Source organism: Nerophis ophidion, linkage group LG01 (genome assembly GCF_033978795.1).
Source record: "Nerophis ophidion isolate RoL-2023_Sa linkage group LG01, RoL_Noph_v1.0, whole genome shotgun sequence".
In the NCBI taxonomy this organism is placed as follows: Eukaryota; Metazoa; Chordata; class Actinopteri; order Syngnathiformes; family Syngnathidae; genus Nerophis; species Nerophis ophidion.
This window is the reverse complement of record NC_084611.1, coordinates 10,508,381-10,524,141: the sequence shown is the minus strand read 5'-3', so window position 1 is coordinate 10,524,141 and position 15,761 is coordinate 10,508,381. Positions and strand designations below refer to the sequence as shown.

The window sequence follows — 15,761 nt, the reverse complement described above, 5'->3', positions numbered from 1 at the left end:
TATCCCGTATTGGATTAGGACGTCGGTTCGGTCATCTGTTGACCAAAGTACTCAGTTTAGGCAAGTAGTGACACTATAAATGTTCTAATCAAGTATTAACTTTAACACTTATACAGCACACAGTAGGAGCGGGAAAAACTGTAAGGGGGAACCCGACAGAGGAAAGGATTTATATCCCGTATTGGATTAGGACGTCGGTTCTGTCATCTGTTGACCAAAGTACTCAGTTTAGGCAAGTAGTGACACTATAAATGTTCTAATCAAGTGTTAACTTAAACACTTATACAGCACACAGTAGGAGCGGGAAAAACTGTACGGGGGAACCCAACAGAGGACAGGATTTATATCCCGTATTGGATTAGGACGTCGGTTCTGTCATCTGTTGTCCAAAGTACTCAGTGTCGGCAAGTAATGACATTATAAATGTTCTAATAAAGTGTTAATCTTAACACTTATACAGCACACAGTAGGAGCAGGAAAAACTGTAAGGGGGAACCCAACAGAGGAAAGGATTTATATTCCGTATTGGAATAGGAGGTCGGTTCTGTCATCTGTTGACCAAAGTCCTCAGTTTAGGCAAGTAGTGACACTATAAATGTTCTAATCAAGTGTTAATTTAAACACTTATATAGCACACAGTAGGAACGGGAAAAACTGTAAGGGGGAACCCAACAGAGGACAGGATTTATATCCCGTATTGGATTAGGATGTCGGTTCTGTCATCTGTTGACCAAAGTACTCAGTTTAGGCAAGTAGTGACACTATACATGTTCTAATATAGTGTGAATTTCAACACTTATACAGCACACGGTAGAAGCGGGAAAAACTGTAAGGGGGAACCCAACAGAGGAAAGGATTTATATCACGTATTGTATTAAGACATCGGTTCTGTCATCTGTTGACAAAGTACTTAGTTTAGGCAAGTAATGACTATAAATGTTCTAATCAAGAGTTAACTTTAACACTTATACAGCACACAGTAGGAGCGGGAAAAACTGTAAGGGGGAACCCAACAGAGGAAGGAATTTATATCCTGTATTGGATTAGGACGTCGGTTCTGTCATCTGTTGACCAAAGTACTCAGTTTAGGCAAGTAATGACACTATTAATGTTCTAATAAAGTGTTAACTTCAACACTTATACAGCACACAGTAGGAGCGGGAAAAACTGTAAGGGGGAACCCAACAGAGGAAAGGATTTATATCCTGTATTAGATTAGGACGTCGGTTCTGTCATCTGTTGACCAAAGTACTCAGTTTAGGCAAGTATTGACACTATAAATGTTCTAATAAAGTGTTAACTTTAACACTTATACAGCACACGGTAGGAGCGGGAAAAACTGTAAGGGGGAACCCAACAGAGGAAAGGATTTACATCCCGTATTGGATTAGAACGTCGGTTCGGTCATCTGTTGACCAAAGTACTCAGTGTCGGCAAGTAGTGACACTATAAATGTTCTAATCAAGTGTTAACTTAAATACTTATACAGCACACAGTAGGAACGGGAAAAACTGTAAGGGGGAACACAACAGTGAAAGGAATTTATATTCTGTACTGGATTAGGACGTCGGTTTTGTCATTTGTTGACCAAAGTACTCAGTTTAGGCAAGTAATGACACTATAAATGTTCTAATAAAGTGTTAACTTAAACACTTATACAGCACACAGTAGGAGCGGGAAAAACTGTAAGGGGGAACCCAACAGAGGACAGGATTTATATCCCGTATTGGATTAGGACGTCGGTTCGGTCATCTGTTTACCAAAGTACTCAGTGTCGGCAAGTAATGACGCTATAAATGTTCTAATAAAGTGTTAACTTCAACACTTATACAGCACACAGTAGGAGCGGGAAAAACTGTAAGGGGGAACCCAACAGAGGAAGGAATTTATATCCCGTATTGGATTAGAACGTTGGTTCTGTCATCTGTTGTCCAAAGTACTCAGTGTCGGCAAGTATTGACACTATAAATGTTCTAATAAAGTGTTAATCTTAACACTTATACAGCAGACAGTAGGAGCGGGAAAAACTGTAAGGGGGAACCCAACAGAGGAAAGGATTTACATCCCGTATTGGATTAGGACGTCGGTTCTGTCATCTGTTGTCCAAAGTACTCAGTTTAGGCAAGTAGTGACACAATAAATGTTCTAATCAAGTGTTAACTTAAATACTTATACAGCACACAGTAGGAACGGGAAAAACTGTAAGGGGGAACACAACAGAGAAAGGAATTTATATCCCGTATTGGATTAGGACGTCGGTTCGGTCATCTGTTGACCAAAGTACTCAGTTTAGGCAAGTAGTGACACTATAAATGTTCTAATCAAGTGTTAACTTAAACACTTATACAGCACACAGTAGGAGCGGGAAAAACTGTAAGGGGGAACCCAACAGAGGAAAGGATTTATAACATGTATTGGATTAGGATGTCGGTTCTGTCATTTGTTGACCAAAGTACTCAGTTTAGGCAAGTATTGACACTATAAATGTTCTAATAAAGTGTTAACTTAAACACTTATACAGCACATGGTAGGAGCGGGAAAAACTGCAAGGGGGAACCCATCAGAGGAGGAGATTTATATCCCGTATTGGATTAGGACGTCGGTTCTGTCATCTGTTGACCAAAGTCCTCAGTTTAGGCAAGTAATGACACTATAAATGTTCTAATCAAGTGTTAACTTAAACACTTATACAGCACACAGTAGGAGCGGGAAAAACTGTACGGGGGAACCCAACAGAGGAAAGGATTTATATCCCGTATTGGATTAGGACGTCGGTTCTGTCATCTGTTGACCAAAGTACTCAGTTTAAGCAAGTAGTGACACTATAAATGTTCTAATCAAGTGTTAACTTTAACACTTATACAGCACACAGTAGGAGCGGGAAAAACTGTAAGGGGGAACCCAACAGAGGAAAGGATTTATAACATGTATTGGATTAGAACGTCGGTTCTGTCATCTGTTGACCAAAGTACTCAGTTTAGGCAAGTATTGACACTGTATATGTTCTAATCAAATGTTAACTTTAACACTTATACAGCACACGGTAGGAGCGGGAAAAACTGTAAGGGGGAACCCAACAGAGGAAAGGATTTACATCCCGTATTGGATTAGAACGTCGGTTCGGTCATCTGTTGACCAAAGTACTCAGTGTCGGCAAGTAGTGACACTATAAATGTTCTAATCAAGTGTTAACTTAAATACTTATACAGCACACAGTAGGAACGGGAAAAACTGTAAGGGGGAACACAACAGTGAAAGGAATTTATATTCTGTACTGGATTAGGACGTCGGTTTTGTCATTTGTTGACCAAAGTACTCAGTTTAGGCAAGTAATGACACTATAAATGTTCTAATAAAGTGTTAACTTAAACACTTATACAGCACACAGTAGGAGCGGGAAAAACTGTAAGGGGGAACCCAACAGAGGACAGGATTTATATCCCGTATTGGATTAGGACGTCGGTTCGGTCATCTGTTTACCAAAGTACTCAGTGTCGGCAAGTAATGACGCTATAAATGTTCTAATAAAGTGTTAACTTCAACACTTATACAGCACACAGTAGGAGCGGGAAAAACTGTAAGGGGGAACCCAACAGAGGAAGGAATTTATATCCCGTATTGGATTAGAACGTTGGTTCTGTCATCTGTTGTCCAAAGTACTCAGTGTCGGCAAGTATTGACACTATAAATGTTCTAATAAAGTGTTAATCTTAACACTTATACAGCAGACAGTAGGAGCGGGAAAAACTGTAAGGGGGAACCCAACAGAGGAAAGGATTTACATCCCGTATTGGATTAGGACGTCGGTTCTGTCATCTGTTGTCCAAAGTACTCAGTTTAGGCAAGTAGTGACACAATAAATGTTCTAATCAAGTGTTAACTTAAATACTTATACAGCACACAGTAGGAACGGGAAAAACTGTAAGGGGGAACACAACAGAGAAAGGAATTTATATCCCGTATTGGATTAGGACGTCGGTTCGGTCATCTGTTGACCAAAGTACTCAGTTTAGGCAAGTAGTGACACTATAAATGTTCTAATCAAGTGTTAACTTAAACACTTATACAGCACACAGTAGGAGCGGGAAAAACTGTAAGGGGGAACCCAACAGAGGAAAGGATTTATAACATGTATTGGATTAGGATGTCGGTTCTGTCATTTGTTGACCAAAGTACTCAGTTTAGGCAAGTATTGACACTATAAATGTTCTAATAAAGTGTTAACTTAAACACTTATACAGCACATGGTAGGAGCGGGAAAAACTGCAAGGGGGAACCCATCAGAGGAGGAGATTTATATCCCGTATTGGATTAGGACGTCGGTTCTGTCATCTGTTGACCAAAGTCCTCAGTTTAGGCAAGTAATGACACTATAAATGTTCTAATCAAGTGTTAACTTAAACACTTATACAGCACACAGTAGGAGCGGGAAAAACTGTACGGGGGAACCCAACAGAGGAAAGGATTTATATCCCGTATTGGATTAGGACGTCGGTTCTGTCATCTGTTGACCAAAGTACTCAGTTTAAGCAAGTAGTGACACTATAAATGTTCTAATCAAGTGTTAACTTTAACACTTATACAGCACACAGTAGGAGCGGGAAAAACTGTAAGGGGGAACCCAACAGAGGAAAGGATTTATAACATGTATTGGATTAGAACGTCGGTTCTGTCATCTGTTGACCAAAGTACTCAGTTTAGGCAAGTATTGACACTGTATATGTTCTAATCAAATGTTAACTTTAACACTTATACAGCACACGGTAGGAGCGGGAAAAACTGTAAGGGGGAACCCAACAGAGGAAAGGATTTACATCCCGTATTGGATTAGAACGTCGGTTCGGTCATCTGTTGACCAAAGTACTCAGTGTCGGCAAGTAGTGACACTATAAATGTTCTAATCAAGTGTTAACTTAAATACTTATACAGCACACAGTAGGAACGGGAAAAACTGTAAGGGGGAACACAACAGTGAAAGGAATTTATATTCTGTACTGGATTAGGACGTCGGTTTTGTCATTTGTTGACCAAAGTACTCAGTTTAGGCAAGTAATGACGCTATAAATGTTCTAATAAAGTGTTAACTTCAACACTTATACAGCACACAGTAGGAGCGGGAAAAACTGTAAGGGGGAACCCAACAGAGGAAGGAATTTATATCCCGTATTGGATTAGAACGTTGGTTCTGTCATCTGTTGTCCAAAGTACTCAGTGTCGGCAAGTATTGACACTATAAATGTTCTAATAAAGTGTTAATCTTAACACTTATACAGCAGACAGTAGGAGCGGGAAAAACTGTAAGGGGGAACCCAACAGAGGAAAGGATTTACATCCCGTATTGGATTAGGACGTCGGTTCTGTCATCTGTTGTCCAAAGTACTCAGTTTAGGCAAGTAGTGACACAATAAATGTTCTAATCAAGTGTTAACTTAAATACTTATACAGCACACAGTAGGAACGGGAAAAACTGTAAGGGGGAACACAACAGAGAAAGGAATTTATATCCCGTATTGGATTAGGACGTCGGTTCGGTCATCTGTTGACCAAAGTACTCAGTTTAGGCAAGTAGTGACACTATAAATGTTCTAATCAAGTGTTAACTTAAACACTTATACAGCACACAGTAGGAGCGGGAAAAACTGTAAGGGGGAACCCAACAGAGGAAAGGATTTATAACATGTATTGGATTAGGATGTCGGTTCTGTCATTTGTTGACCAAAGTACTCAGTTTAGGCAAGTATTGACACTATAAATGTTCTAATAAAGTGTTAACTTAAACACTTATACAGCACATGGTAGGAGCGGGAAAAACTGCAAGGGGGAACCCATCAGAGGAGGAGATTTATATCCCGTATTGGATTAGGACGTCGGTTCTGTCATCTGTTGACCAAAGTCCTCAGTTTAGGCAAGTAATGACACTATAAATGTTCTAATCAAGTGTTAACTTAAACACTTATACAGCACACAGTAGGAGCGGGAAAAACTGTACGGGGGAACCCAACAGAGGAAAGGATTTATATCCCGTATTGGATTAGGACGTCGGTTCTGTCATCTGTTGACCAAAGTACTCAGTTTAAGCAAGTAGTGACACTATAAATGTTCTAATCAAGTGTTAACTTTAACACTTATACAGCACACAGTAGGAGCGGGAAAAACTGTACGGGGGAACCCAACAGAGGAAGGAATTTATATTCCGTATTGGATTAGAACGTCGGTTCTGTCATCTGTTGACCAAAGTACTCAGTTTAGGCAAGTAGTAAAACTATAAATGTTCTAATCAAGTGTTAACTTTAACACTTATACAGCACACGGTAGGAGCGGGAAAAACTGTAAGGGGGAACCCAACAGAGGAAAGGCTTTATATCCCGTATTGGATTAGAACGTCGGTTCTGTCGTCTGTTGACCAAAGTACTCAGTTTAGGCAAGTAGTGACACTATACATGTTCTAATATAGTGTGAATTTCAACACTTATACAACACACGGTAGAAGCGGGAAAAACTGTAAGGGGGAACCCAACAGAGGAAAGGATTTATATCACGTATTGTATTAAGACATCGGTTCTGTCATCTGTTGACCAAAGTACTTAGTTTAGGCAAGTAATGACTCTATAAATGTTCTAATCAAGAGTTAACCTAAACACTTATACAGCACACAGTAGGAGCGGGAAAAACTGTACGGGGGAACCCAACAGAGGAAGGAATTTATATTCCGTATTGGATTAGAACGTCGGTTCTGTCATCTTTTGACCAAAGTACTCAGTTTAGGCAAGTAGTAAAACTATAAATGTTCTAATCAAGTGTTAACTTTAACACTTATACAGCACACGGTAGGAGCGGGAAAAACTGTAAGGGGGAACCCAACAGAGGAAAGGCTTTATATCCCGTATTGGATTAGAACGTCGGTTCTGTCGTCTGTTGACCAAAGTACTCAGTTTAGGCAAGTAGTGACACTATAAATGTTCTAATCAAGTGTTAAGTTAAACACTTATTCAGCACACAGTAGGAGCGGGAAAAACTGTAAGGGGGAACCCAACAGAGGAAAGGATTTATATCCCGTATTGGATTAGGACGTCGGTTCTGTCATCTGTTGACCAAAGTACTCAGTGTCGGCAAGTAATGACATTATAAATGTTCTAATAAAGTGTTAATCTTAACACTTATACAGCAGACAGTAGGAGCGGGAAAAACTGTAAGGGGGAACCCATCAGAGGAGGAGATTTATATCCCGTATTGGATTAGGACGTCGGTTCTGTCATCTGTTGACCAAAGTCGTCAGTTTAGGCAAGTAGTAAAACTATAAATGTTCTAATCAAGTGTTAACTTTAACACTTATACAGCACACGGTAGGAGCGGGAAAAACTGTAAGGGGGAACCCAACAGAGGAAAGGATTTACATCCCGTATTGGATTAGAACGTCGGTTCTGTCATCTGTTAACCAAAGTACTCAGTTTAGGCAAGTAGTGACACTATAAATGTTCTAATCAAGTGTTAACTTTAACACTTATACAGCACACAGTAGGAGCGGGAAAAACTGTAAGGGGGATCCCAACAGAGGAAAGGATTTATATCCTGTATTAGATTAGAACGTCGGTTCTGTCATCTGTTGACCAAAGTACTCAGTTTAGGCAAGTAGTGACACTATAAATGTTCTAATCAAGTGTTAACTTTAACACTTATACAGCACACAGTAGGAGCGGGAAAAACTGTAAGGGGGAACCCAACAGAGGAAAGGATTTACATCCCGTATTGGATTAGAACGTCGGTTCTGTCATCTGTTAACCAAAGTACTCAGTTTAGGCAAGTAGTGACACTATAAATGTTCTAATCAAGTGTTAACTTTAACACTTATACAGCACACAGTAGGAGCGGGAAAAACTGTAAGGGGGATCCCAACAGAGGAAAGGATTTATATCCTGTATTAGATTAGAACGTCGGTTCTGTCATCTGTTGACCAAAGTACTCAGTTTAGGCAAGTAGTGACACTATAAATGTTCTAATCAAGTGTTAACTTCAACACTTATACAGCACACAGTTAGGAGCGGGAAAAACTGTAAGGGGGAACCCAACAGAGGAAAGGATTTACATCCCGTATTGGATTAGAACGTCGGTTCTGTCATCTGTTAACCAAAGTACTCAGTTTAAGCAAGTATTGACACTATAAATGTTCTAATCAAGAGTTAACTTAAACACTTATACAGCACACGGTAGGAGCGGGAAAAACTGTAAGGGGGAACCCAACAGAGGAAAGGATTTATATCCCGTATTGGATTAGGACGCCGGTTCTGTTGACCAAAGTACTCAGTGTTGGCAAGTAGTGACACTATAAATGTTCTAATCAAGTGTTAACTTTAACACTTATACAGCAGACAGTAGGAGCGGGAAAAACTGTAAGGGGGAACCCAACAAAGGAAGGAATTTGTTGACCAAAATACTTAGTTTAGGCAAGTATTGACACTAGAAATGTTCTAATCAACTTTTTATTTTTGCTTTGATCTGTTTTGCCACATTTTCTTGGGACTTTTTCAGAAATATTTCCTCTGAACAGACCGAAGTGTGTTTAAGACCAAATTGGGTGCTTTTAGTAACACAACTGCCTTTTTGTCCAGTGGTGCTACAAAGGCCACTGCATGTGGAAAAATCCCCACCAGCTCAAGCAAGATGGCGCCTGGGGCTCCTGGAACAAATACGGCTCCTGCTCGCGCTCCTGCGGCACCGGAGTACGCATCCGGACCCGGCAGTGCAACAACCCGGTGTAAGTTGTCGGCCTTTTCTTCTCTCTGGTTGGTTAAGTGTGCTAATTAACGTATGCTCGTTAATTAGCCGCAGTTTGTCTCGGCGTAAAAACAGCCAACGTTTTGCTACAAATCACAACTCTGTGCCTGAAGTGGGTTCATTTGAGCTGTTTTGTGGCCAACAATGCTCCAAATCAGCTCACGTTCTTAATCACTCATTATTGTCCTCATAAGCCGGAACTGCGATATTCTACTTTCTTAACAATGGCCCCGCATTTTTATAATTTAGTTTTTCTTCATTAAACAAAGTACTTCCCGAGTTCCGTCTTTTACAAGACGCTCCAACAATAATGCATTGATTTAAAATGTTTTAAATCATTTGCTTATGCTACGTGTGGCCATACTTGCCAACCCTCAAACCTCCGAATTCGGGAAATGGGGGGTCTGTGGGCGGGGTTTAAGTGGAGGTGGGTGGGGTTGGTAATTTCGGAGGTCTAAATTGTAGCGTCCTGGAAGAGTTAGTGCTGCAAGGGGTTCTGAGGTATTTGTTCTGTTGTGTTACGGTGCGGATATTCTCCCGAAATGTGTTTTGTCATTCTTGTTTGGTGTGGGTTTACAGCGTGGCGCATATTTGTAAAAGTGTTAAAGTTGTTTATACGGCCACCCTCAGTGTGACCTGTATGGCTGTTGACCAAGTATGACTTGCATTCGCTTAAGTGTGTTTAAAAGTTCTGTAGACTTAGACTTCCTTTTTATTGTCATTAAAATTTCAACTTTACAGTACAATTAAGAACAAAATGTTGTTGCATTAGCTCCTGGTAGTGCAGGATAAAAAAGCAATAAGGATATTGTAGCATCCCGGAAGAGTTAGTGCTGCAAGGGATTCTGGGTATTTGTTCTGCTGTGTTACGGTGTGGATGTTCTCCCAAAATTTGTTTTGTCATTCTTGTTTGGTGTAAGTTCACAGTGTGGCGCGTATTTTGACAGTGTTAAAGTTTTTTATACGGCCACCCTCAGTGCGACCTATGCGGCTGTCGACCAAGTATGCCTTGCATTCGCTTAAGTGTGTTTAAAAGTGCTGTAGAGTTCGACTTCCTTTTTATTCCCATTCAAATTTGACCTTACAGTACAGATAAGAACAGAATTTTGTTGCATTAGCTCCTGGTAGTGAAGGGGAAAAAAGCAATAAGGATATTGTAGCGTCCCGGAAGAGTTAGTGCTGCAAGGGCTTCTGGGTATTTGTTCTGCTGTGTTACGGTGCAGATGTTCTCCCGAAATGTGTTTTGTCATTCTTGTTTGGTGTGGGTTCACAGTGTGGCGCGTATTTGTGACAGTGTTAAAGTTGTTTATACGGCCACCTTCAGTGTGACCTGTATGGCTGTTGACCAAGTATGCATTGCATTCACTTAAGTGTGTTTAAAAGTTCTGTAGACTTAGACTTCCTTTTTATTCCCATTCAAATTTGACCTTACAGTACAGATAAGAACAGAATTTTGTTGCATTAGCTCCTGGTAATGAAGGGGAAAAAAGCAATAAGGATATTGTAGCCTCCCGGAAGAGTTAGTGCTGCAAGGGCTTCTGAGTATTTGTTCTGCCGTGTTACGGTGCGGATGTTCTCCCGAAATTTGTTTTGTCATTCTTGTTCGGTGTGGGTTCCCAGTGTGGCGCGTATTTGTGACAGTGTTAAAGTTGTTTATACGGCCACCCTCAGTGTGACCTGTATGGCTGTTGACCAAGTATGCCTTGCATTCACTTGTGTGTGTGTGAAAAGCCGGGGATATTTTGTCGGCACGCCAAGGTATATTGGCGCTTTGTACTCCGTCTACTACTCCGTACAGCGGCGTTTTTAAAAGTCGTACATTTTACTTTTTGAAACCGATACCGATCATTTCCGATGTCCCATTTCAAAGCATTTATCGGTCGATATTATCGGACATCTCTAGTGACGGCCGTTGAAAGATAGCCCTCTGGTTGCGTTTGAAGCTAACGCTTTTTTTCTGCCTTTTGTCCTCCCCTCAAGTCCTTCCAACGGCGGGCAGGACTGCGCGGGTGTGAACTACGAGTATCAGCTGTGCAACAGCCAGGACTGCCCCAAGCACTTTGAAGACTTCCGAGCGCAGCAGTGTCAACTCCGCAACTCCCACTTCGAGCTCCACAACGCCAAACACCACTGGCTGCCTCACGAGCATCCAGACGGTGAGTCGCAAGAGAGACGTATTGGTCGTAGTAGAAAAGCACTAATGTTCCCAGCAGCGTTTGACACTTTAATGCATTTTAAAAAAACACCTCAGGTTACTTTTTAAAAGCAGAGTGTTTCAAACTGTCATCTTTTTCTCCCCCCCACTTAAAACCAGTCAATCTCCTGGAATTACTTTAGTCAGAAACATGCTTACCAATGTGTTTTTTTTTTCAACAAGAGAAAGCTAAACTCATAAAATAATGTGCAAGGTTGCAATTAATCAATCAATCAATGTTTATTTATACAAGCCGCAGCAACATCCTCGGTTCAAATCCCACATCAGGGCAAGGAAAAACTCACAACCCGGTGGGATGTCAATGTGAATGACTATGAGAAACCTTGGAGAAGACCGGATGCAATGGACGTCAAGTGGGTCCAGCATTATTATATTGTGGGAGTCCAGTCCATAGTGGATCTAACATAATAGTGAGAGTCTAGTCCATAGTGGATTTAATATAATAGTGAGAGTCTAGTCCATAGTGGATCTAACATAACAGTGAGAGTCCAGTCCATAGTGGATCTAACATAATAATAGTGAGAGTCTAGTCCATAGTGGATTTAACATAATAGTGAAAGTCTAGTCCACAGTGGATTTAACATAATAGTGAGAGTCCAGTCCATAGTGGATCTAACATAATATTGTGAGAGTCCAGTCCATAGTGGATCTAACATAATAGTGAAAGTCCAGTCCATAGTGGATCCAACATAATAATAGTGAGAGTCCGGTCCATAGTGGATCTAACATAATATTGTGGGAGTCCAGTCCATAGTGGATCTAACATAACAGTGAGAGTCCAGTCCATAGTGGATCTAACATAATATTGTGGGAGTCCAGTCCATAGTGGATCTAACATAACAGTGAGAGTCCAGTCCATAGTGGATCTAGCATAACAGTGAGAGTCTAGTCCATAGTGGATCTAACATAATAGAGAGAGTCCAGTCCATAGTAGATCTAACATGATAGTGAGAGTCCAGTCCATAGTGGATTTAACACAATAATAGTGAGAGTCCGGTCCATAGTGGAATTAACATATTAGTGAGAGTCCAGACCATAGTGGATCCAACAAAATAGTGAGAGTCCATTACATAGTGGAATTAACATATTAATGAGAATCCAGTCCATAGTGGATCTACCAAAATATTGAGAGTCCAGTCCATAGTGGATCTAACATAACTGTGAGAGTCCATAGTAGATCTAACATAATATTGTGAAAGTCCAGTCCATAGTGGATCTAACATAACAGTGAGAGTCCAGTCCATAGTGGCTCTAACATTATAGTGAGAGTCCAGTCCATAGTGGATCAAACATAATAGTGTGAAAGTCCAGTCCATAGTGGATCTAGCATAATAGTGTGAGAGTCCAGTCCATAGTGGATCTAACATAATAGTGAGAGTCCAGTCCATAGTGGCTCTAACATTATAGTGAGAGTCCAGTCCATAGTGGATCAAACATAATATTGTGAAAGTCCAGTCCATAGTGGATCTAAAATAATAGAGAGAGTCCAGTCCTTAGTGGATCTAACATGATAGTGAGACTCCAGTCCATAGTGGATCTAACATAATAGTGAGAGTCCGGTCCATAGTGGCTCTAACATTATAGTGCGAGTCCAGTCCATAGTGGATCAAACATAATATTGTGAATGTCCAGTCCATAGTGGATCTACAATAATAGAGAGAGTCCAGTCCATAGTGGATCTAACATGATAGTGAGACTCCAGTCCATAGTGGATCTAACATAACAGTGGGAGTCCAGTCCATAGTGGATCTAATATTATATTGTGGGAGTCCAGTCCATAGTGGATCTAACATAATAATAGTGAGAGTCCAGTCCATAGTGGATCTAACATGATAGTGAGACTCCAGTCCATAGTGGATCTAACATAACAGTGAGAGTCCAGTCCATACTGGATCTAATATTATATTGTGGGAGTCCAGTCCATAGTGGATCTACAATAATAGAGAGAGTCCAGTCCATAGTGGATCTAACATTATAGTGAGAGTCCAGTCCATAGTGGATCAAAAATAATATTGTGAAAGTCCAGTCCATAGTGGATCTACAATAATAGAGAGAGTCCAGTCCATAGTGGATCTAACATGATAGTGAGACTCCAGTCCATAGTGGATCTAACATAACAGTGAGAGTCCAGTCCATAGTGGATCTAATATTATATTATGGGAGTCCAGTCCATAGTGGATCTAACATAGTAGTGAGAGTCCAGTCCATATTGGATCTAACAACGTGTTCCTACCTGCAAGTCCTGTCCGGAGTGGTCCGTTCGCATCCCGGGGGAACAAACCAACCGTAACAAGCACCATGTTGGTTGGACATTTCTCATATTTCACTCAAAGTATAGTTTTTGACATGTTATTTTAACGAGTATTTTAAGGGCTTGATAATGTTTCCGTCGTCCTGCAGCCAACAAGAGATGCCACCTGTACTGCCAGTCGAAGGAGACGGGGGAGGTGTCCTACATGAAGCAACTGGTGCATGATGGGACGCGCTGCTCCTACAAGGACGCCTACAGCGTCTGCGTCCGCGGGGAGTGTGTGGTAAGACCAGGACATCATACCAACACCTGCAGATGGTTCTCTCTCTCAATAATGTCATCTTTCTGTCCTCAAACTTGCGTTCCTCGTTTCCACACCTTTCGCCTCGTTTTGTTTACGGTGTGGGGTGTGGGTCTTCAGAAAGTTGGCTGTGACAAGGAAATCGGCTCCAGCAAAGCGGAGGACAAATGCGGCGTCTGCGGCGGGGACAACTCCCACTGCCGCACCGTCAAAGGGACCTTCACCCGGACGCCTAAAAAAGCAGGTAAGATACCCTGGCTGACGCACGGACAATAGTCGGTTATTTCACCTGAAGTGCGGAACCTCCAAAGTCCAACACTAGCTAAATTATTGTTACTTAGGTGTAGATTAGGTCCGTATCAATGCATGTGTTTGTAGTAGGGTGGTCCCGTTGCTAATATTTTGGTACTAATACCAAAATATACCAAAAGGGGACCACAAAAAACAACAACAAAACAACAACAAAAAAGTCATAATATGTTAAACATATGGTTCAAAGAATGGTAGATTAGGTCCGTATCAATGCATGTTTTTGTAGTAGAATTGTCCCGTTGCTAATATTTTGGTACTAATACCAAAATATACCAAAAGGGGACCACAAAAAAATGTTTTAACAACAAAAAAAAAGCCATAATTGGGTTGAAACTAGTGCATGGGTGTCAAACTCTAATTTAATTTGGCCCTTGAGGCAATAATAAATTAACATTAGAGCTGGCCCGCCGGTATTAGCTCGGTCATGGTAGAGTGGCCGTGCCAGCAACTTGAGGGTTGCAGGTTCGATTCCCGCTTGTGCCATCCTAGTCACTGCCATTGTGTCCTTGGGCAAGACACTTTACCCACCTGCTCCCAGTGCCACCCACACTGGACTAAATGTAACTTAGATATTGGGTTTCACTATGTAAAGCGCTTTGAGTCAATAGAGAAAAGCGCTATATAAATATAATTCACTTCACTTCACTATCTCTAAGGGAGAGCCCCGCCACATTTCGGCCGCTTGTACCCGTGATCTTATCCTTTCAGTAATGACCCAAAGCTCATGACCATAGGTGAGGATGGGAACGTAGATCGACCGGTAAATTGAGAGCTTTGCCTTCCGGCTCAGCTCCTTCTTCACCACAACGGATCGCCACAACGTCCGCATTACTGAAGACGCCGCACAGATCCGCCTGTCGATCTCACGATCCACTCTTCCCTCACTCGTGAACAAGACTCCTAGGTACCTGAACTCCTCCACTTGGGGCAGGGTCTCCTCCCCAACCCGGAGATGGCACTCCACCCTTTTTCGGGCGAGAACCATGGACTCGGACTTGGAGGTGCTGATTCTCACACTGGACTAAATGTAACTTAGATATTGGGTTTCACTATGTAAAGCGCTTTGAGTCAATAGAGAAAAGCGCTATATAAATATAATTCAATTCACTTCACTATTATATAGTGGGGGTGGCGCTGTATCACCGCATTCAACGTTAAATTTCGTACTTCCCAACCCTCCCGAGTTTTCCAGGAGAATCCCAAATTTCAGTGCCCCCCCCCCCCAAAATTCTCCCGGGGCAACCATTCTCCCAGACAACAATATTGGGGGCGTGCCTTAAAGGTACTGCTTTTAGCATCCTCTACACCAGGGGTGCCCGTTACGTCGATCGCGAGCTACCAGTCGACCGCGGAGGGTGTGTCAGTCGATCTCCAGCCAGGCTTTTAAAAAAAAAATAGACCTAAAAATGAGTGATCATCAATCTTCACCAAGACGTCACTTAAATGACATTCACGGTACCGGAGGGTCTTGTGAGATGACGCTGGCTGCTGCAAGATCATTATTATGAAAATATGACCGAGAGGAAGGCGAGAAACACGTTTTTATTTCAATCAATCAATCAATGTTTACTTATATAGCCCTAAATCACTAGTGTCTCAAAGGGCTGCACAAACCACCAAGACATCCTCGGTAGGCCCACATAAGGGCAAGGAAAACTCACACCCAGTCTCTTGAAATACGTTAAGGTAACGTGTGGAGTTCCCCAGGGTTCGGTCCTTGGCCCTGCACTCTTCAGCATCTACATGCTGCCGCTAGGTGACGTCATACGCAAATACGGTGTTAGCTTTCACTGTTATGCTGATGACACCCAACTCTACATGCCCCTAAAGCTGACCAACACGCCGGATTGTAGTCAGCTGGAGGCGTGTCTTAATGAAATTAAACAATGGATGTCCGCTAACTTTTTGCA

The 15,761-nt window shown here is 41.6% G+C and overlaps 1 protein-coding gene across 1 annotated transcript in view; it reads left to right on the top strand.

The window, feature by feature from the left end:
- Positions 1-15,761, top strand: part of adamts3 (ADAM metallopeptidase with thrombospondin type 1 motif, 3) — a 487,969-nt gene that overhangs the window by 366,215 nt on the left and 105,993 nt on the right. The window contains exons 12-15 of the mRNA XM_061895958.1: positions 8,607-8,752; positions 10,753-10,928; positions 13,388-13,521; positions 13,660-13,783. Of these exons, the coding sequence (XP_061751942.1) occupies positions 8,607-8,752; positions 10,753-10,928; positions 13,388-13,521; positions 13,660-13,783 (580 nt within the window). The remainder of the gene's footprint in view (positions 1-8,606; positions 8,753-10,752; positions 10,929-13,387; positions 13,522-13,659; positions 13,784-15,761) is intronic.